The 23,103-nt window shown below is 41.7% G+C and overlaps 1 protein-coding gene across 5 annotated transcripts in view; it reads right to left on the bottom strand.

The window, feature by feature from the left end:
* MGAT5 (alpha-1,6-mannosylglycoprotein 6-beta-N-acetylglucosaminyltransferase) overlaps positions 1-23,103 on the bottom strand; it is a 358,323-nt gene that overhangs the window by 117,408 nt on the left and 217,812 nt on the right. For all 5 annotated transcript variants that reach the window (XM_037068662.1, XM_037068737.1, XM_037068872.1 and 2 more), the window contains 4 exons: positions 21,796-21,957; positions 18,214-18,383; positions 14,888-15,022; positions 8,693-8,826 (listed from right to left, as the gene is read on the bottom strand). In XM_037068662.1, coding sequence (XP_036924557.1) covers positions 8,693-8,826; positions 14,888-15,022; positions 18,214-18,383; positions 21,796-21,957 — 601 coding nt within the window. The remainder of the gene's footprint in view (positions 1-8,692; positions 8,827-14,887; positions 15,023-18,213; positions 18,384-21,795; positions 21,958-23,103) is intronic.

Here is a 23,103-nt window from a genome sequence, read left to right as displayed (position 1 = left end):
CCAAAAAGAAAGTCATACATGGAAGCAACTGATCCTTAGCTGAAGCCAACAGGTTTGTCATTTATGTGAAAAGAAAAACAAAAAAGGAGGCTTGTTTCTAAAATTCCTCCTTTATCAGGCAACATTTTTGGGCTACAAGCCACTATTCTGATCTGATCAGGCACATAACTGTGGCTGGAAGTCTCAACTCATTAGAGAAATTCAAAGAGTTAGAACGTCAATGACAGTAACCAGTGTGATCTGAACAACACTTGAAACCCAACCATGTAAATGAACTCTATGAGGAGACAAAGAAAACCCCTTTTACATGGACTAAAAACAGAACACATATTATCATTCAATTTAACTTAATTCAATTGATAAAAAACTTTCTGGATGCCTACCATGCGCCAAGCATTTTTCAAGGTGTTAAGTTTTAGCAACGAAGAAAACAGACAAAACCCCTGCTGATACATATGGTGGGGGGGGGGGCACACAGAATGACACGTAGGAAGAGAAGACGCCAGCTGGGCCTTGAGGCTGCTGGCATAACTCACCTCTCCCGTGTCGCGACCCTGTGACAAGGAGGGTCATGATCTGACTGACGTTTTAATTCACTCCATTTTGTAGTTGGGGGTATTTGTTCTTTATTCATTAATTCAACTGATATTTATCACCAGTGGTGTAACTACTTCAAACACTGAGGACATGGCAGCAATCACGCTCATGGGGCTGCCAAGTGGGTCTGGGCTGGAACACAGGTTGACGGTGCCACAGAGCAGCAGAGCCTGGCTCCCGAAGGAAGGCTTTCCTGGGGATGTGACGCCTCCCTAAAGGATGAGCAGGGTGAGGGGGAGTGCAGGAAAGGGGCTTCCGGACAAGGGAACAGCACATGCAACGGTCTGAAAAGAGGAAGCCACACAATACCAGAGAGGCCGACGGGGGCTAGATGGTGTAGGAATCATGATGAGGAGTTCAGATTTAGGACCTGGTATTCTCCTCAAAGGCTCCCGCGGTGTGTTCATTTGGAAAAGAGAAGATGAGAGCAGACAGGTATCTTTCAATCTTTCAACCATGAGCATAAGGGAAAGAATGAACCATGAGCTGTGAAGTGCTCTGTTCAAATCTTAACTTTGCCACTTATTATTTTGCGCCAATTGCTTTAAACTTCTGATGCTTAACTTGAATAACAGTGACTACACAGGATTACATACGCCAAGTACAGACACAAAGCTGGTGGTCTTCTATTTACTGCTTGGCCCCCGTCTCTCACCAAATCCTAATCCCAATGAGATGAACTGGCACACCAACTGGGTCTTCACCTGCAGCCCTTTGATAAGAAGACCATAAGCTCTTTTTCCAACACTTCACCTAGAATTCTCAAAGGAGAGACAAAACTAGGCAGATGTTCTGTCAACTAAAGAGGCATCATCTGGAGAACTGGATGGCATTATCTTCCCATCACCGAGGAGGTCACAGAGGGAGGTATTCCCTCCCCTGCACTGCTTCCCTTTCCATTAATTTTGCCCAAGGAATGGGTATCTGTCAGCTGTCTTTGCTTCTTCCCTCCTCCTCTACACAACCTTCTGCTCTACCCTACAACATCTCCTCACTGGGAAATGGGTTGAACGACCATCCCAGTTTGCATGGGACTCAGGGTGTTCCCATGATGCAGGCCATTTCACTTGAGAACTGGGATGAGCTGGTTACCCTACTGCGAACCAACACTGTGAAACACATCCTCAGAAGAGAGTATAAAGCAAACAAGATATGCTCTGCCTCTCTGCCCCATTCAACTGGGTCTGTAATTTCTCAAGTGGATGATGACAAAGCCTTATTTTTTATTATGTTCCTCCTGCCCCATAAAGAAGTAACCCAGAGAGCAGACACCTTGCGATCCCACAGAGCCTGGTATACAGTACATGGTCAGTAGACTTATATTGATTAAATAGATAAAATCAACTACCTCAAAACATTCCAGTCTAAGTCTTCAACTCACTCTCACAATGAAAAAGCAAATATACTCAGGCTTAGTCACTTCTTAAGGCCTTATTAAGGAACAACCTCAGAGATTTGGGAAGGAGGGGTTGTTAAAAAAAAGGCGAGATGGATTGGAGATGAAATAGAAAGGCTGTGATTTAATGCCTCCCAAATCTCCAATCTATTCTTCACTCAACTTCATTACATCTCCATCTTCTCTGCCCTAAATTACCCCCAAACCAGGGAACTCTGACTATTCCTCGGCCTCGACTATAACTACGGGCCGTAAGCACCCAAAAGGCAAATTCTTTGGGTTTTCATATTGTGAATGACAGCTGAAATGTTGCAGGCACTCAAAAATTAGTTTATTAAATAAAAATAAACATTTACACCCAGACTTTGCTGGAAAGTAAGGAGATGTTTTATGATAGTGATATGAATAGTATGGTTGTTAAGCAGACAGACTACTAAACATTCTTCCAAGTTTTCAACTATCGTATGTAAATATAAGCCTGAAATGAAGCTTGCCTGAAACCAGGAACAAGGAATCCGATAATCTCTGCTACTGCTACTTTCAGCCAGTCTCCAGGGAAAGAGAGGAAACAACTGCACTAGATGAAGATATTTCCCCACTGCTGGTGTTTTTACATAAGCCAGAGGAAGCTGTGAAAGAGGGCATCTGCAGCAGATACAGTAATTAGAACTACCTAAATATAGAGTCACTCAAGGCACAAGTCATCACCTTAGGGTTTATTTTTATCTTCTAAATTGTGTAGGTAAACGGCTTACCTCTGGGCAGATTTCTTTCATTCTGAAGTATAATATACCTTGTTTGGCACTGAGAAAAAGAAAAGAGATTGTCTTCGGGAGTTAGGGAAAGGCAGAAGGCACAGCAGACTAAAGGACACTGGCTGGAACAATGCCTACCGACAGGGTCAGCCAGGCCCCTGACAAGCTCGGAAAAAGCAACAATTACCTCTCAATAAGAAATAACAAAAGAATCTCCAAATAAATACAAATTAGGAGTTAGCCACATGATGCACTATAAAACAGACTTGGAAACAATGGTTCTAGAAATTTATGACATATAAGTGGAAGGAAAACAAACAAAATTCTAGTATGTGTGTTAAACCCATGTAAAAATGTATGTGTGTTAAAGATAATAATAGTCCTGGCTTGGAGCGTTGTCCCGATACGCCAAGGTTGCGGGTTTGATCTCTGGTCAGGGCACATAGAAGAATCAACCAAGTAATGCATAAGTAAGTGGAACAACAAATTAATGTTCTCCCTCCCCTCCTCCCCCTCTCTAAAATCAACAAATAAAAAGATAATAATGCTTACATTAGGATACAGGAGACATTTTTGGTGGAAAGGGGCTTTCTTTGTTTTTATAATAGGGTTATGTTTCTTTTAAAATTTCACTGGAAGATGGAGGAAGTTATTTAAATGGAGTCTTGAAGATAAAAACTAAAATTTTGCTGTCAGAATTGTTTAAAGGAGGCAGGAATGGTGAGGAATCTGGTTGGCTTCTTCCAGGACCAGCAGGCCTTCTGGTGAGGCTGGGGCCAGGACCCGGGAAGGGCAGGGGGCCCGAGAAACGAGGGTGCTGAGTGCTTTGCTATGCACTTCGGATCTGACTCTGAGGTCAAAGAGAAGGCACCGTGATCTCTGAGGAGAAACAGATTGGCCCGAGCTGAGCTTCCAAGAGCTGGCTCTGGTGGCAGGATAAAGGCCTCAGTGCCTAGCTCAGAGGCCATGCTAGAGTGTGGTACGCAGAAAAGAAGGGCCCATCTTTAAGGGAGGAACAACCGGACCTCTCAGCTTCTTAGAAAAAGATGCTCAATAGAAACAGTTGTCTGACCACTCAGTTGGGCCCTGCGGAAGCTGCTTAGGAAGGTATCAGAAACAGTCTATGCTGACATAAAGAACTGTCCAACCGCAAAGAGAATACAAGGAGAGGAGGGTTCCAGTGAAATTCTGAGATCAGGGGCAAAGCAATAGAGAAAAACCAGCCTTTTCAACTTGTAGAAACTCCTCCAAATTAGGAAATGAATTAGAGGAGACATAGGAACAGCTTTAAAGTGAAAAGTGTACTCTTAATATTGGAGAACAAATGTGTTCTGGTCAGAAATATCTCACTTCACTGCTCCTAAAAATGTTTCCATTGGTGCATTTTTTCTTCTTTATCCTCCTGCTGGGCCCTTTCTGACCAGGCTTCCCATTCTCTCCTTGCACTCCACTCATGCCGGTAGAATACTACTAATCTCAAAGAAGGCAGGTGCGCTCGAAGACAACTTGACCCTACAACACTCTATTTCTGTGGTCTCTAGACTTTTATTGTGCACCAAGCAGTGGAAAACAATCTAAGTATACCTGCAATACACGTGCCTATTTATACATTGATTATATAATGATGACTATCAGCCCACATGCTAAGCACTAGTAAATTTGCACTTCAGACCACGGAAATAGCCACATTTTCTCCAAAGAATGAGGGAATGAAAGATTTTGTGGAAAAGACAGGGCTGGACTGGACTGGACCCCATCCCTTTGCCGTGTGGGAAGGAAGGGCCCCTCTCTTCGGTATACACCCAAGTTCTCTGAGGTCAGGCTCTGGGAAACAGGGCACAGGATTTGGCTGCAAATCCTCCAACTGACACATCTCAGCGTGATAAAAGACCCCAAGCTGCTTCATTTCCCTGTTTCCTCCATCCAAGACAGCTTCATCCATGAAGAATTTTCCCACCAACCTGTTACTTAATAGATTTCTCAACCATTGAGGTTCCCTGCATGGCTCCATTATCTCATTAGGACATATACAATGCTGATTTTCTCATTCTTGGGTGCTTTTGCATTTATTAGTTGTGATTTCCTCATGATTAACAAGTTTTTCTCATCAACTATTTGACTGTCTTCAAATACAATTTGTCTTAGAAAATCAGGATCAAAGCAGGATTCTTTCCCTTTATTTTCCAGAGTAATGAAGACGTGTTCTAGCAACTTGCTAAGGTGACGACCGATTTTATGCGTTTTTCTCATTTGAAGTATCATGGATTCTGGGACTCATGGATTATTTGTCATTGGTCTGAGTCAACCCACTGCAGTCGTTCATTCTGGTGCTCTAACCTGTCTTTGGCTCCTGTCTCCTTCTGACTCCACCCCGCTGGTCTGCCTTAGCTTCCTTGCTGTCTGGCATGACAAGATGCCCCATCCTGCCTGCTTCCAGCCCTAGACCTGGAATCAGCTACTTATCTAAGCAGGAGGTTCCTTTCGGTGGGAATCTCAGGGAATCTGAGGGAATATGTAGGGAATCTCAGTCTGAGTGCTAAGAATACTGCCTGCTAGTGAGTCACCTTTACTTCTGATCCTTTTCAAAGTACCAGGCTAGGAAACACTATCTTTTTAAAGAGAAAAATAATAAGTTCATGTTGGTATTTCCTATTCACATTAAGCATTATACAGTCTCTTAGTACTCCTCCTTTCTTATACACTGAAAATTTTGATTTCTACAATATACGTGCAATATTTTCAAATAATAATATAAATGTTCCCCCCTATAAATGTATGGTCCAAAGACTGTTTCAAAGTCACTTGAAATCATTTATTTCCTCTGTGTGAGAGATTAACACTAACCTGATATATCACTAGGTTTATTTCATTTTTTCAACCTCTTCCAGTTATTAGTGAATACTCTTCTTTTTGATTTTTCTTATAAGCTATGTAAAACAATGAATGGTCCCAGAGTCAAAGTAAGGGACGTTAAAAGTCATCTATTTTCTACCCCTGACCCTGCACACCCCTCCTCCAGTGATAATCATTTTTATTAGCTTATTTATTCTTCCACTGTTTCTTTTGAAAATACAAGCAAATTCATATACATGGATGTATTCACACATTGCTTCTTCATACCCTTCTTTTACATAAGGGAGTAACCCAGCGCGCTGCCCTGCCCTTTGGTTTTTATCACCTCCTATATCCTAAACATCTCCCTCCAGAGCAGTGGAGACCTTGCTCTTTCTTTCCCTAGTTCCACAGTGCTTCGCTCTATCAGTAGACCCATTATTCACCCAGTCGCCTGTTAAGAACATTTCGGGTATTTCTAGTCTTTTCATTCTTTAATCCCCACCTGAGGATACATTCACTGATTCTACAAAGAGAGGAAGGGAGCCCTGGCTGGTATGGCTCAGTGGATTGAGCACCAGCCTGCAAACCAAAGGGTTGCTGGTTCGATTCCCAGTCAGGGGCACATGCCTGGGTTGCAGGCCAGTTCCCCAGTAAGGGGGTGCGAGAGGGAATCACACATTGATGTTTCCCTCTTTCTTCCATTTTCTTCTCTCTAAAAATAAATAAATAAAATCTTAAAAAATAAAAAATAAAAATAAAAAGAGAGGAAGGGAGAAAGAGAAAGAGAGAGAGACCACAGACAGATACTGATATGAGAGAGAAACAGCAGTCAGTTGCCTTCCTTATGTGCCCCGACTGGGTATCAAACCTGGAACCCTCTGGAGGATGAGATGACACTCCAACAGAGTCATCCAGCAGGGCTCTAGCCTTTGTCTGTTACAAACAGTGCCATAAGGAATGGCCTTTAAATTTTGCTCACATATCTTTGGGACAGAGTCCTAGATGTGATCTGTTCAGTCCAGGGAAAGATGCACAGGTAGTTTGGCAAGATGGTGACATGTACCCTCCCCCCGTTGGTGCCATACTGCATTCTAACCCGCAGGCTTGGAAAAGACGGCTTCCCGGAGCCACACTGTTGGAACAGCTAGGTTAGCAAACTTTTGGATGTTGGCCTAACTGATATGCGGGACGGGGTATCTTGGTGCAGTCTGAAAACTCATTTCTGCTTATTGTGAGTGAGGTTAACATGTTTTAATTTGTTTGAAGTAACATATTTCATTATTTTCTGAACCAGTAATAGCTTTTGCCCATTTTCATATTAGATTGTAGAACTTTTTACTCATGTTTTAGAAGTTCTTTATATATCAGTGGTACTAACCATCTGCTATAGGATTTGCTTATGGTGTTACTGTTGTTATGTTTGCCAGTTTCTTTTTTTTTAAGGGCTATCAAACGCATCAGTTTCCCCTTGATTCCTGCTGAATATAAGTCAGTTAGGACACTTATACACTTCCCAGGTGAGGGGGAAATTAATCTGGTGTCACCTCTAACCACATTGGAAGAAGTGAATTTCTTTCAGTTCAATCAACCGGCACTGTGGAAGTCCTCCATTCATGTACAACAAAACCGGCTTTTCGGGACTCTGATTTCTAACACTCTAAAAGAGAACTTTATAATACTTTTTGGGAAAGTTCTTATTTCTGTTCCCTAGATGCAGAAAAACACCGTCTCGTGGAGGGCATACACATGTCACTCTGGCCATTTTAGACCCAGCTAACATTTCTTTTCATTTGATGTACCACACAGGTCACTGTTTACATTATTTTGTACCACCTGATCCCAGCCTTTCAAAGTTACACACGCTTCACCATGGTGACCAGCCACCTGTCACCAAACATGCCATATACGAGTGTGTCCCCTAAACTGTGCCCCATGGACAGGATGATATGGCTCCAGGAACAGCAATAATCAGGTTTACCACGCACATAACATGCTCTCACAAATCTCTCTGAGCTAAAAACATTTAAACACGAGCTGATTGTTAAAATTAACCCTGCTTAATTCTCCCCCTTCTCATACCTTACACCCAGGGCTTAGTCCAATGTGTCTGCTGTCACACTTAGTGAGCCTGAGAAGAAGTCACCTTCAGGTGGCTGCAGAGAAGCAGGTGTGGCAACCACATGGGCAGAGGCAGGGTAGGGGTCCCTTGGGTCACAACCATACAAAGGAAATAGATTTACCTCTTAGATAATTCATTCTAGGATGGAAACCTCTTGATTAAAATTATCTGGTAATTTTGGAAAACGAGAATTCTCCACTCTGAGCATCCCAATGAACTGTTTTGCTCATGTGACCTTTCATTTACAGAATCGAACTTCACCTCATCACCAAGACCTACTGACTTAAATAACAAATCTGGTTTCAGAGTAATCAGCTAACTGGGAAGGAAATGAGGCTAGAGGCAGGTAAACTGATAGAAGCAACAAGAGACAGTGAAAGTGGGGAACAAAAACCGCTATAGAAACAGAAAAAGAGCTAAGAGCCTACCACTGGGGCCCATCAGGGCACCACCTCCAGTGCGCCCACTGCTTCAGGAACAGTGAGGTCTCCTTCAAGTCTCGTGTTAGGGAAGTCAGTAATGCATGAAACCAAGTTTCTAAAAGTTCCATTTAAAAGACACTAACTTTTTTCTTGCAAAGTTTGATACAGATATATTTAAGGTTTCATTATTTGGAAAAATGTGTGGACACAGAAGACCTCCTTCCTCATCGCTGATCCAGTGGACCCTAAACAGCACCGGTGTGGCGGGAAACAGGTTCAGTGCCTGCCAGTCCAAAGTTGGCCTGAGCCCCTTTTCCAACGGTTTCTTGTGATACTTCCTATGGGAACATTTTTATCCAGAACATTTCTAAGGCTTTTTACAAAAGGCACACATGGCCTTTTGATTGTAATTAAGAAAAAAATCAGTTATTCTCAAGGCCAAGGTTCAATGGCACATTATTTCTACAGCTTAGGGCCCTGGGAACCATAACCCAAAATGCATGGCTGTCTAATTTCCATTTATCTTCAGTGGTGTTCTGGAAAGCAGAGGTGAAACATGAATACTCACGGAACATGGTGTAAAACTGTTGCGGGTTCAGATTCCATTTTCCCCAGGGGGTCTTGTGGCCTTTAGACTGGGCATAGTTAGCATGGTTAAACTCTGGCTCGGTGCCAAATGAGTCCAGGACTCGGAGCATGCATCTGAAAGAAAAATACACTGTGGGCAAAACGACGGCCTTGACCCAAAGTTCAGGAAGTAAAAGCTGTAGGCCCTCTTTCAGGCGCTACCAAAAATGAACAGACACTTTTAATGAGAACTGCTACTTGACAGGAACTGAGAAGTTTTAGAACAGGTTGTATAACCAAGCATTTCCATGTGCGATTTTTGAGTCTGGATGATCACGCAGCAGATATATCTGCTTCAGATTAATTGACTAATCATAGACGATCAGTTAAACACCTGTGAAATAAAAAGTTTCCAAAAGTTGGAACCACCGAGTGCATGTCCACTGCTGTAACCCCAGCCAGGGCCAGGCATACAGTGGTGACTAATGAGCACTTAAAGAAACAGAGAACGACCATTTTTTAGAGGTTGCCATGGATGGTCTGTGTCCCCTAAAAATTAAGGTTGAAACCCTAATCCCCAAAGGTGATGGCATTAGAAGATGGGGCTGTTGGGAGATGATGAGGTCACGAGCGTGGAGCCCTCATGAATAGGAAAAGTGCTCTTACAAAGGAAACTCCACGTTGCTCCTTCCACTGTGCGAGGAGGTAAGAAGTCTGAAACCTGGAAGAAAGTCTTCACTTGACCATGCTGGCACCCTGTCTCAGCCTTCCAGTTTCCAGGGCTATGGGCAATAAATGCTTGCAGTTTAGAAGGCCCCCAGGCTGCTCAGCCCTGTCATAGAAGCCTGAGCAGATACAGAAGGTGGTCTTATTCTGCCTAAAGCACATGGCATGCTTTCTCTCTTTCAACAACCATTCAACATTTTCATCAATTAATCACAGTATGTTTAATACTCTGTTTTAAATGTGGTTTTAGGTAAAGCTTAGAAGGCTGCTTAGTAGGCAGTGGTAATTTTATGTATTTGATAATAAGAGAAGGCTACTGCTTTCTCTCAGAGCCTGAGGGAGTGAGATGTCTCATTTGGCCGTCCCACCAGTCTGAGAACAGAGCCTTGGGGTTGGCCAAATCCCTTCTACCACCCATTTCTGTATGGCCTGCAAGCTGAGAATGAGCTTTACATTTTTAGATAAACAATAAAAATAATCTTTTGTGATGTGAGAATTATACGAAATTCAATTTTCAGCATTCAAAAAGTTTTATTTGAACATAGCTACACCCGGTTCTTTACATATTATCTGTGACTGCTTTCACACAATGAGAGAGATGGAGACCATGTGGCCAGTAAAGCCTAAAATATTTACTCTTGGCCCGAAACAGCCTGCTGACCACTGCATTACAGTGCACAGGGAATGACTGATCAGAAGAAAGGAATCAATACTGAAACACAATTTATTGATTTTGGTGGCATTTCATTACTGATTCTCAAAACACTGATGTAAATTTACCTCATTAATGGCCAATTAAAACAGCACTGTTTTCTGTTGTCATGTATCAATAGTACTTTTTGAATAGCTCTGATTGGACCAATAAAGCATGAAAGTAAATAAAGATTAAAGCCCACATTTTAGAATAAGGGATGGCAATGACTTAGTTATTTGATTCAATTTCTTCCTTTTCTCACTTTTAAGAAGTTCATTCTTTCAGCTTTTTAATTTTTACATCGATATGTGATTCAGAAAAACAAAATGCACACACCAGACTGGTTTTCCGAGAAAGAGCAATAGTAAACTATCAATTTGGTGTAATGATTTTTCTCATCGACATCACCATCACTTGTCTAGACAAGGAAGAAAGGAGAAGAAGAAGGAAGGCAGGTGGAAGAGGGGCGGCCTTACGCAAGTGAAATGCGAGCTGGCCTCAGAAAGCAGTTCCCTGTTTTGGATCCCTGTGTGGCTCTCGAGGAACATGCTGTCATCACAGGGACACTTTTCACAATATCACTGAGCACATGTTATCAGCTGCGCGGCCAACAGGTAGACAGAAATGGCATCCACGTTCCAGGAGCAAGAAAGCTAGGGATGCAAGGAACTGGCCATGCATGTTTTTCCTGCTCTTTGAACAGCTTAGAACATTCCTTTTTTCTCTTCTTAATAAAACATTCCCATGGCATAACTTACAGTTTTCATTTTAAAATAAAGATGCAAAAGGAACAGACTGGGGCCCATATATTTTCTTCCGAAGAAGATGGCAGTATTCAGGGCAAGGAGGACAGTGGCAGCTCTGCAGAAGTGTGCTGCGAGACACGGAGGGACACACTGCCAGGCAGGGCTGCGGGAGGCCCAGCTCCTGCCAGAGGGCCTGAGCTGGGATCCAAGGACCACAGCACCGTGCGCAGGTGCAGCAGGACAAACAGGCATTCTGTCTTAAGGATCCTTTGCCCTGGAAGCTGTGGCTGCTTCCACTTATTTGCAATTGACTGTATTTCTCTCTAGGTGTGGCTTATCACTCTATTTTTGACTTGGAGTTGTACTGGCATTATTTTTGATTTGGATAATTAAAATAAAGTCCAGTGAGTAAAGACACCTAGTAGTTGCTTGACTCTTAGAAGCCCGGATTTCCCTAAAATGTCTAGATGTTCGCTGTGTAATGCTGGGCTTCTTCCCAACGGAAGAATGAATGCTGTCATGTCTCGGATACTCCTAATTCTACATCCTCATACTTGAAGCTCTGATTTAGAAATTGTCTTTTTTTTTTAGCTTATCTGGGTTTGTTTTACAACTCGAAGCAGGAAACTGATCTCCTTCTATAACAGAGGAGGCTTAACATAGCTTTTCTTTTTCAATTGTGTTCTACATATGTGTATTTTAGAATTGTGTTTATTTAGGCCCTTCCTCTAATGTCTTTTGTGTGTGTGTAGCATCAGAAACAGACTGATGACTTAAAAAGCTACTTGCCTTGCCGCCCAAGCAGCTGGCCTACTTCTACCAGGGATTCCTGCAGTTACGCCAAACAACTCCTGGAATATTCCCTCTGCTCTGAACCACACTATTATGAGATGGATGCTTCCAACCTCCTTGCCAGGACCTTTCCAATTTGGAGTTTGATGTAAGATGTCATAGTGCATGTTAGACTGTTTGAATTGCACTGTCTTGTGTATTCTCAGTGCTCAGCAAAGGCCCCACGTGAAGCAAAACAGGTATGAGTTTTGCATTACCTAGCAGTACACTAGTCATATAAGTACTAAATAAACACTTGAGTTTTCTGGGTCCCTACATAAACCGGAAAGAATTTACAAGATCAATGTTTTCCCAGATCAATATGACTCAAGGGTTTGCCCCTAAATGAAAAATCAGAAGGTAACTTCACACTTAATGGAATTCATACCATCTACCATCAACCAAAATGAACATAGACAGCCCTGACAATTTCTACTCTTCAAAAAGCAAAGACGTAAGCAATAAAGTTTTTAGAAAGCCTGCTTGGGCTTCTGATGAAAATTTAGCCTCAGCACACCACAAAGACTGCAGGGCTAACACGCCATCATACCTCCTGCCAGTGACTCACCAATGCCATTACGTAGATGATTTACAAAAGCAAGGAGGGGTACACATCACACTCCGCCACAAACCCGAGAGGGCGTCTTTTCACCCAACAAGCACCGATCAATCGTGACAATTTTAATAGTGAAACTGTCCTTTTTAATTGACCTGGATACCAGCACTGAGAGTATTTTCCCATCCAAACAGCCCCTCTTAATGGTGAGGACACGTGAGTCCAGGGCTGCCCACCATGGCCAGTTCCTATCACACATTCATCAGATGCCTGCCATCTGCAAAACGCCAGGGCACAACAACAATGCCTTCCTTTCAATTTTAATGCTGTAGCTAAAAAAAGAAATATGTTTGTTTACTCACATGGCTCATTGACCAAGAGAGATTGTTAGTTCCACATAACTGAGAACAAATCTGATGGTCAGGGACTCATGACGATTTCAAGAAAACAGCAAACCCAAACCAGGAAAAACCTGATGCAGAGGGCAGAGTGCTATCCAGGACCAAACCAAATTTTTATTTTGCTATTTTATGAGTCTATCTAAAGGCAATGAAAAGCACACAGTTGCTCCTCAATCAGCCCCTTTCCTCTGCCCGTGAGCATTTAACTGCCCAGTGAGAAAATCATTGCTACTGCAAGGACAGTCTAGGACTCGGTGTTTTCCCCTCTGTGTTGTTTGGTAAGATTCTTGATATTTTGAAGTTTCATTGCTTCCAATTCTAAAGGACTACCAATGCGGCATAACCTGGGAGGTGAAAGTTAATAATATTAAACTATAAAGTAACCTGAAATGAAGAAACCTAGTTCAAGCCATTACAGATTCATTTATTGGTGAAGTTAAAAAGAACACATGAGAACATCTCTTTACCAAATACCAATAGAAAAGAAACATGTGGAGGGGTTTCCAAGTCGTTCTAGTTGAAAGATTTTCAGAGTGTTATCTTAGGAAGTTGGCTTAAATTATAGACTAACATTTACTATCCTTGATAAAGGTGGTATTAACATCAAGTTTTTCACCCAAATTCAAGCAACACTATTAAATAAATATAATATTTATTTAAATTTATTTACTTATAAAATGTACTGGAAACTTTTATAGACCATAAGTAAAAGCCAGTATCAACTGCAATAAATGGAAGACAACAAAAGAGCACGTGACTTTTGCCTGCTGAAGGCCAGGATGCGCAGTACCCTCACTGTTAAAAATGCATGCATGCAGTGTTAAAGGTAGAGTTGGAGAGACAGTAACATCAAACCAAGCCTTTTTCAGAAGGATTGAAAGAAAACTGAAAAATGAATAAACTTCATTATGTAATTCAATGTCATTTAGTGTTATGCTGTATATCATGCAAAATTGTTTTATTACCTAGGTAGTTAACCAGTTATTAGTGAGACAGTGAGAAAAGAAAATTAGACACTGAGCTTAATAAACTGGAAGCATGAGCCTCCTTGCTTCACCAGGAAGCTGCAGCTTCACATCCCAGGGGATCATAGCATCCCTCTGCCAAGCGGATTAACATTCCTCCCTTCCCCCTCTGGTCCCAGATTGCTGGAGGAGAGGGTGCCCAGGGGAAGGTACTTGACCACAGAGGTTTGTCAGTCTAACTAGGGGGTGGGCCTATCAAAAGCCCCCCCAAAGTTGGTTGGTTATTTTGAAAAATCTCCTGAATATAACCCCAGGGGAACAAAGAAGTGCTTGCGCTCGCTCGCTCTCTCTCTTGTTCATAACCCCCACACACCCTGTTTGTTTGTGCTCTCTCACCTGGGAGCATGAGACCAAGGAAGTCTAGCAAGTTCCTGGGATGCCCGCAGCTGACTTCGTGGATTTCAAAGGACTAAGCTTTGCTATGAAGAAAAAACGCTGGACACTGGCTTTCGTTTTGGCCTTCCTGAAGACAAGGTTGGACTTTTCCCATGGCAGGAGAGGCAGAGATGGGACACTGGAAACCCTCAGGGCAGCTTCTATTTCCACCCGAATAAACCTTGCCACATCACAGTCTCCTGTGCGTGGCACCTTGGATGCTTTCTTTGTGATCTCGTGGAAGAGCCCAATTTCCACTGATAATAGTTTCAAATACTAAATGGTGCCCTACACCCACAGCAAGGGGAACACAGAGCTCTTCCACCAACTAGTGAAGACTCTGGACAGGGTAGCACAGCATTCCAGTCGTATAAGCATGAGTATGGCTTATTGCAGAAAATGCCAGACCCCAGCATTCAGACAAGCCATCCCTCCAGCTTTTTCTCCCAGAAACACTGCTGGTGGAAAGGCGAAGAGAAATGAGTCATTAATCTCAAACCTAAGAAACACAAGAAATGACACTGTCCATATTTCATCAAAATTGTTATTTGATTAAATAGATGAAATTGTTGTACACATACTCAGAGAGGTATTAGGGAGGGTAAAAAGGAGGTTGAACATTTGTTTTCTATTCTTAAAAGAAATCAATGAATATAATGAATAGCCTTTGAAAGTAAAAAGTTGTTGCACAGAATCTGAATTTCAACTCAGAAACGAGAAACATACTCCACACAGTTCAAAAGATATTTGATAAGCTTTTTTCTACCTACAATCATTCAACTGTATGTTTAAAAATAATAATAAAAAGCTCTACAAAATTAAGAACTGCATGTAGCACTTACTGGTAATGAACCCAGGATGGTCCGAGAGTTTTCTTGAATTGAGCAAGTCCTACAATATCGATATAAATGAGCTCAACAATTCTGTCTCCTACAGTTGGGCAGCCAGATCGGTTTCCTACAACCTTCTTCATTATTCTAGGGAAAGGGCAGAAGAGAGGGGAAAAAAGAAACAATTTACTTCAAGGTACTATACTTAACAACTTTAACAGCCAAATAAACATCCAATAATCCACATGGGGAAAATGGCAGGCCCTTCCCAAGTCACTGCTTATCCAAGTTCTTCCCACCCACCCAGGCCCACCCAGGCCCACCCAGAGTCCTGACTTTGGCTCTTGCAAGAGCAAACGAAGGTGTGCAAATACCACTTTCGAAACCCAGCAAGAGATGGGTCTGATTTTCTCCCCTTTGTAGCAGCTGTGAGATCTGAGACAAGTTACTTAATCTCAGAATCTTTCCTCATTCTCAAACAAACAAACAAACAAACAAAAAGACACCCACCAGAAAACCAGATTGGATAGCGACCTCCTGGGGATTCTTCGGTGGTTAAATGAGGTATTGAAGAGAAAGTGTCCAATGTACGCTAGATACTCAGTGACTTAGTTTCTTATTATTCCAGCCCTCATTGATCTCCTATTTCTGACCTCTACTACTTCCAGCTTATGTAGTGTAAACTTCTTTCTATAGTGCCTTGTGCTGTTTCCTAGTTTCTTCTCTTACGTCAAGTTGTTCCTTCTGATTAGACTGTATGACGGACTGGCACTATGGTTTATATTTTTCCATTACCCTTTTTCCACCCACCCATCCATACAAACCCACACTTGTACTCAGATAGCTAACATACCTGACTGTGCACCAACTTTGCAAGTGGGAGTACACTGCTAAGGGTACTGCCATTCTCCTAGAGGTGGTCATCACTGAGGCCATTTATCCCTGCTCAGGCCCAAGAGCCCTTTGCAGAGTTACGGGTGAACATGCTACTTCAGAGGACAAGAGCCAAACATAGGACTCAGCTAACTCCAAACTGACACTGTTGAGCACCTTGGTCCTCAGTTCTGGTCCCTAGAAGCAATTTCTCCCCAAGAATTTGAGGGATTTTTTGGGGGGGGGGGTAAATGAGCAGATAGTAAACACTTTTCATCTCTAAAGGCCACAATTTCTCTTGTGGCAGCTACTCAACTCTACCATTGTAGAGCGAAAGCAGTCAGACAATACATGGGCAATGGGCGCAGCTCCCATGGAACTTCAGTAGCAAAAACATGCAGGGCTAGACTTGGCCTGCTAGAGCCATTTTTTCCCAGCAGGAAAAATGGGTCTACCCAGTATTCATTGGTTCCCGAACTTATCTGCACACTGGAATAATCTGAAGGCATCAGAAGGTACTTATTTATGTTTGTGTCCTGTCCCCAAAGGTGGTGATTTAATTAGTCTGACACGGTCTGGGCTGTGAAAGTCTAAAGACCCCCAGGAAGTTCTAATGTATAGGCACCGTTGGGACCCACTGCTCTACGCTCATCCACAATTATCTTCCTAAATAAGAGACATCTGTCCCCTACCACCAATGCTTAAAGACCTCTACAGACTTCCTCTTGACCACAAAACTAAGTCTTTTCCTGACAGACCACTAATATGTCCTTCCTGACCTTCCTAGAAAGCACTTGTCCCTGGGGCTCCCACAGTGTCCTTTGTTTACCCACCCCGTCATCCATCCATCCACTCACTCACCCTTTCACTCATTTACTCAGTCAACAGTTAGGAGCACCCAGTGTATGCTAGGCACTTTTCTGGTGGTAAATAACAGTGGAGAACAACATTCACAGTTTCTTCACTTCACATGCTTACATAATAGCATTCACACCTCAATTAGTACTATGCACACTGTAATTACTGTAATTATTACGTAATGTATTGATTGTAATTATCAAAAGATTGGCACCTCCTTGAGCACTCACCGGTCATATCTGTATATCCCATATCAAGAAGCACTGAGAGAATGAGTGCTAACTGCATGAATGCACCTACTTCATAGGCAGTGTGCACAGTGTGTTTCAAAGTAAGGAGGGAGGCAACAGGAGGCAGTGTGCAAAAGGGACAGAGTGGTAATTAAGGGTTCGAAAGAACTTGGGTTTATCCAGACCTAAAAGGAGCAATGTAGTACAGAGGTCAACAGCACAGGCTTTGAGGTCAGAGAGACACAGGGCTCAAGTCCATATTCCCCATGTGACCTTAAACAATTCACTTGTGGTCTGAACCTCAGTTTCTTCATCTTTAACATGCAGAAAGTGACAACATCTACTTCCAGGTTTGTGCTAAGGACTAAACAAGATGAAAGCATATAAAACGCTTACTATCTGATGCACAGTAAGTGCTCAGCAAATCTGAGCTGTGTTAACAGCCATTGTGGTTGTCATCATTGTTGAAACTGTTATTGTAACTAAAGCCCTGATCACAGTTTCAGCATATGGAAATCATTTAACAAATGAAAGCCAGTATTATCTTACTGATACTGCTTTCATCTCAACATGCCACTGATCAGGTGTGGACCTTGGACTTTAACACAGGTAACCTGTCTGGCAGTCAATATCTTCAACAGTAAAGTAGGAGTGAGGTGGGCCGTAATCGTTGAACACAGAACATTCATTCAACATGTCTCTTCTACAACATCTGACCGATTGCAACACAACAACCTGGCTGTGTGTGTAGTGGGGGCGGATTTCAGTGGGCAGTTACCCGAAAGGAGCGAGGGGGCTCTAAGCATTCCTGCTCAGCCAGCTGTGTCAATCTACAGGCGATCAAGAGAGGGCTACAGCCACAAGCAAGTTTCAGTGAAAGAGAAAACCCAAGTGGAGTTAACAGACTCCGCGGTGAAAGGTGGTTAATGGAAAAAGGATTGGATCAGGGCTTTCAGGAAACTCATTCTATCCAAATTAAATTATAAACAGGAACCTGCTCTGTTCTAAGATTTAGAAAGCTTGATGATGTTGAATAGGGAATGGTATGAATTTCAGCAAAAGACAGGGAATTAGAAAAGTCAATAATGTTTTGTGCTGCAGATGTTGGAAGCACCTGTAATAGCAAAGAATAAACCCCTTAATTTGAATTTTCTGGCATTCATTTATGAAGCCTCTGGGGCCTGTAGCTACAATGAAAACATATTATCCTTTTCACAGTGTATGTATTTAGCTCCTGAAAATAATCTTCTTATCTCCTGTTTAGTGAATTATCACTTTCATTTTCCTCCATAAGAAATTACACACTAATAGAGGACTTTAAGAGTTTACAATTTCTTTTTGTATTCTGATTCTAAAATTGAAAAATAATCTCCTTACTCCTTGAGCTCAGCCAGTGAAGCTGAAATCCTAATGTCATGGCCCAGTAAGTACAGAGATGTAATTAAATCACTCCACTGAACTAATTCACCAAGAGGGCCGCCACTGAAAGCTGTCTCCGCAATCTTAAATCCAGATTCCTTCGTCAGGAGTCCCAGGTGAACAAGGACCTGAAAAAAACCAAGCAGAGGCACATGCTGATTCCCACTGAACCAAGTACAAACTCCACAGCAACACACTAAAAAGCCATCGACCAATTCTAATGCCATGTTTACTTTGTAATGAAATCTCAACGTGGGGTAAGCAGTTTTTCTACAAAGCAGAAAAAAAGGAAGGAAATGATTTTTTCCATTGTTGGTTTAGAGGAACAACTGCCTTCAGTGCAGCTATGAGGAGGAGATAGGACAGGTCAGCCTTCTTTTAAAAAGAAGGATATATTTGAAAACTCAAAATTAAAGGAGGGTGAGCCAGAACAATAAAATTTTTTTCAACGACACTGGGCTATTTTCCACAGTTGAAATATTTTTATGTTCATAATATGGAAAATTTCAAATACACACCAAAGCAGACATGACAATAAGGTCAATTCTGATGTACTTCTCATACAACTTCAACAATTAGTAACTCTTACAAATCTTAGTTAATGTACACCCCTCATTTTCTCCCAACCCCTCTAGCTTACCTTGAAGCAAATCCTAGGTATCATGTTTTCACCTATAAGGATTTCAATTTATATTTCTAAAAGAAACATATCTTCACTTAAAAATACCATAACATCACTAACGCCCCTAGAATAGCTATTAGTTCCTGCTATTACCCAGTTCCCAGTTAGTGCTTACACTTCCTGTAGTTGTTCTAGTCAGAAGTTAAACAAAGTGCATAAATTATAATTGCCTCCTATGTCTCTTAGCTGTCTCTAACCTACAGTAATGCCTGATCATTGTTTTGCAGGGGTGGGAGGAGTGGAGTAGGGGTGGTGAGGGGCTTGTAATTCATTTGTCAAAGAAATCAGGTTGTATATCCAGTAGTCTCTCTCACACTCTGGATTTTGCTGATTGTATTTATGGTAAATCAGTAATTAGAGCTACAGACACGGCCAAACTCATATTCAGTTTTTTTGGCAATACTACTTCGCAGGTAGTGCTGTGCACCTCCTTCCATGGGTGGGAACAATCTTTGTTTTGTGATGTTAGCAGCTATTTTGATGATCATTAAATGCATTCATCCATTAGGGGTGGCAGAGTGGTGATGTTCTCTCATTTCTTCTGCATTTATTAGCAGGAATACTTCTATAAAGAGAAACTGCCCTATATCGACTATTTGAGCACTCTGAAACACAGTTTACATTTTTTAAAAAGGTTAGTAAAATTTCAGTCTTTGATAGTTTCTTGGTATGACAAGGTGTTCCAACCTCACTGTATACATTCTGTCTCAGACTCTAATCAGCCAGTTTTCTAAGGACCTCCAATCATGTGGTGGGAAGGGCATTCAAAGATCTAAGTCCAGTGTGACCAGTGCTCTAGGTTACCACCGTCCGTAGGCCTCTCCACAGCACACAACTAGAAAACGAGTCTCTCCTCACGGATAAAGCTGATCATGAGTTCACTGGCTTTTCCAATTCAAACTCAGGATCACAGTATTTTACGTCACATTACCTATCTGACGTCTGTTATTTCCTCTCTCCCACATTGGAAATCCCACTTTTAAAGTACACTAACATAATTACTTGCTTTATTCCACTATACACAATGGCTTCAGAATAAGAATATGACCACTACCCACCTCCTACATGATTAGTAAAAGTTAAAAATATTTTTTAATCCTTTCCTTAGGATATTTTATTATTGATTTTAGAGAGAGGAAGAGAATGAGAGGACAAGAGTGAGAGGAAGAGGGAGAGGGAGGGAGAGAGAGAGAGAGAGAGAGAGAGAGACAGACAGACAGACAATGATGTGTGAGAGAAACATCAGTTGGTTGCATCTTGTACCCCCTGCAACTGAGTATCAAAACAACAACCTAGGTAAGTGCCCTGACTGGGAATTGAACCTGTAATCTTTTGGTGCACGGGATGACATTCCAACCAATTGAACCACTGGGCCAAGGCTGTTCAGAGATATTTTGGCAGTTTTTTTGCCCCTTGTGATATCCCATCAGGAAATGTCCAATTGATTATGTTCTAAAATCAGTAAAAAATGGTACTTCTTTATGCATTTGTATAAAATTACATATGAAATGAGTTGATTTGTCTTATATTCCTTGTGATTTTCAAGTATTGCTTTTTACTGGTAATTAAGTTTTTACACTTCTATAAAATGATTCCAGTATCAAATCTACAAAGTAAGATATTCAGAGAAGTCTGTCTGTTCTCTACACTTGTTGCCTCGACGCTATTTCCTCCCTCTCTTTATTTGAGCTTTTTTATTGTGGTAAAGTGTATATATATAAGTATACACTTTATATATAGTGTATATTTTATGATATATATATATATCATAAAATTTACCATTTTAACCTTTTTTTAAATATGAGCAAGAAGTGTATATGTATATTAAATATACATTTTAAATGTGTGTGTATATATGTATGCACCTCTATGTATATGTGGAAGTATAGATATAGACTTATAGATAAATTCTCTCTCCCCTCAAAAAATAATGTTTCCCATTCTCTACCTAACATCTCCCCACCTAGCAACGTATCCTGGAGGTTACTGCACAGGATTCCACAGAAATGCTCTTCACTTCTTTTTACTGCCCACCTGCTGTGCAGCCACGCACTCTTCTGTGGAAGACCGCTCAGTGCCAGGGAGTTTGGCGCTGCCGTCTCATAAACTCAAGGGATCTGAGCAGAACTGACCCACCAAACTGTGACTTGGGATTGGGAAGCACATCTGTACTTTCTTTTACAGGGCTATCAAATTAACCAAATTAGAAATAATATCAAACACATTTTACATTTATTTTTAGATATAGGAACATGTTGTTTACCTTGCTCAGTTGTTCATCATCAGAACAATTCATCCAGAGCCACAGTCACTTAGTCTCTAACTAACAGGGCACAGAACTTCCCATGCTCAGGAGTTTTCTAGAGGTTTCCCAGGCATTTCCTCATGAACTCGAACAAACCGGCTCAAGTTTAATTCACAGTATTTCTCTTTCAAGAATGAAAGCAGAAGCACCAACCCACAGAGCAGTAATGGAACTCACCAGTTGCCCAAAGCCCAGAACTGACAAGCTCTGAAAATATGAAATTGTCACGACGATGTAACAGGAAGTTCTCAAAGGTTGTATTTGGGTAAAGAAAAGAGGATTGAGTTTCCTGACACCACCGAGAGAGAGACTCAGATGGTTCAAAGGAAAATCCTCCAGGCAGATATTCTGCTTGGGTGCACCCAGCTAAGCAGGAAGACTGCGGCCGGCAAAGGAAACGCAAAAGGGGCCGGTTCCCACTGGAGAGACTGGGCGGGTTCCCACTGAAGGAAGGTCGTTGAGGCATAACACTTCTCTTAGTCTTGTTTCCGAGCAAATTTGAATTTTAAAAGAAAACCAACATCTAACTGAATGGAATTAACCACAAACTCACTTTCTTCCTCTTTCTCTTTTCAAGATTCTGCTTTTCTGCCAGGGACTTGATTGCTTGGATCCACGCATCAGCCATGCGCCGGATCCGCAGTCTCATCCACCGGAATTCTTCGTGCTTTTTCATCATACTGTAGAGAATATTAAAATCCGTACGAATTTCTGCCTAGAAACAGAAATTTAATAAAAATGAGAAGACGAAAAGTCAGAAAGCATAGTGGTTTTCATGAGGTGATGTTTGAAGACTTAAAAGGGGTGCTCAATTAAACACAGGCTTCAAACGTGAGTCTTCGCTGCTGCACAGCTTTACTTTAAGGTCCCGGAATTGCAAACTGAAGCAAAGGCCCCCGACTGCTGATCTGCCAAAAGGGACGTCATTTAAAAAATTAGAAACTGGGAAAGAAAGCAGAGTCACTGAAAAGCCCTGAGCTATGTTAAAATGCATTTTTAAAAATAAGCCTGTTTGATGTACCTTGAAATTCTTTGCACCTCAATTTACTGGCCACTTCAATCTACTGCAGGGCAGCACAATCCTGGAAAAACTGAAGTCAGTTCTTAACAGCCTGCCTGGCGTAGTAGAGGCTGCCAAAGAGCCTCCTCCTGTCCACAAAATTAAGTAGGGAAATACATGCTCCTCTCCCAGGTTTTTCCCAATCCAAATAAAAGTTCATTACTTTCTAAAGAATTCAAAAGCCAGGAATAACATTTTCCTATTACAACTGTATAAAATTCAAAATTCAGGCCAGAACTATGTAAAAGCCAGGAAGAACATGTTTGTAATACAGCTGCATATGCGATTAAAATGACAGAAATAATAATAACATCAGTATTGATTTCATGTAACTGGATCAACTTTTTAGCAGTCCCCACGGTTCCGTCTAAATACCCACCTGATGATATCCCTCCTTCATTCAACAACTTCCCCAGGTTCCCATGAGCTAAACTACAGGTCTTGGGTCAAATCCTCCCCACTGCTTGTTTTTGTACATGAACTTTTATTGGAACACAGCCACGCCCATGCATTTACATCTTATTTATGCTGCCCTCTGTGCTACAAGGTCAGAATTGAATAGTTGTGCCAGAAACCTTACGGCCTTCATAGATGTGAGTATTTACTATCTGGACTTTTACCTAAAAATCTTATAGATCCCCAATGTAAAGAGGAAAAACTTAAGCTTGTAATGTAACATATAAAACCTTTCCCTGTCCCCCCTAGCTACCTTTCCAATCTCACCTTCACCCCAATACATCCAAATGCCTATGGCCTTCTCCCCCTGAACCCTTGTTTACTCCCTGAAGATGCCAAGCTCTT

This window comes from Sturnira hondurensis, unplaced genomic scaffold, assembly GCF_014824575.4.
Source record: "Sturnira hondurensis isolate 20B ecotype Veracruz unplaced genomic scaffold, ASM1482457v3 Scaffold0000256, whole genome shotgun sequence".
Lineage (NCBI taxonomy): Eukaryota > Metazoa > Chordata > Mammalia > Chiroptera > Phyllostomidae > Sturnira > Sturnira hondurensis.
This window is presented reverse-complemented; position numbering and strand designations above follow the sequence as displayed.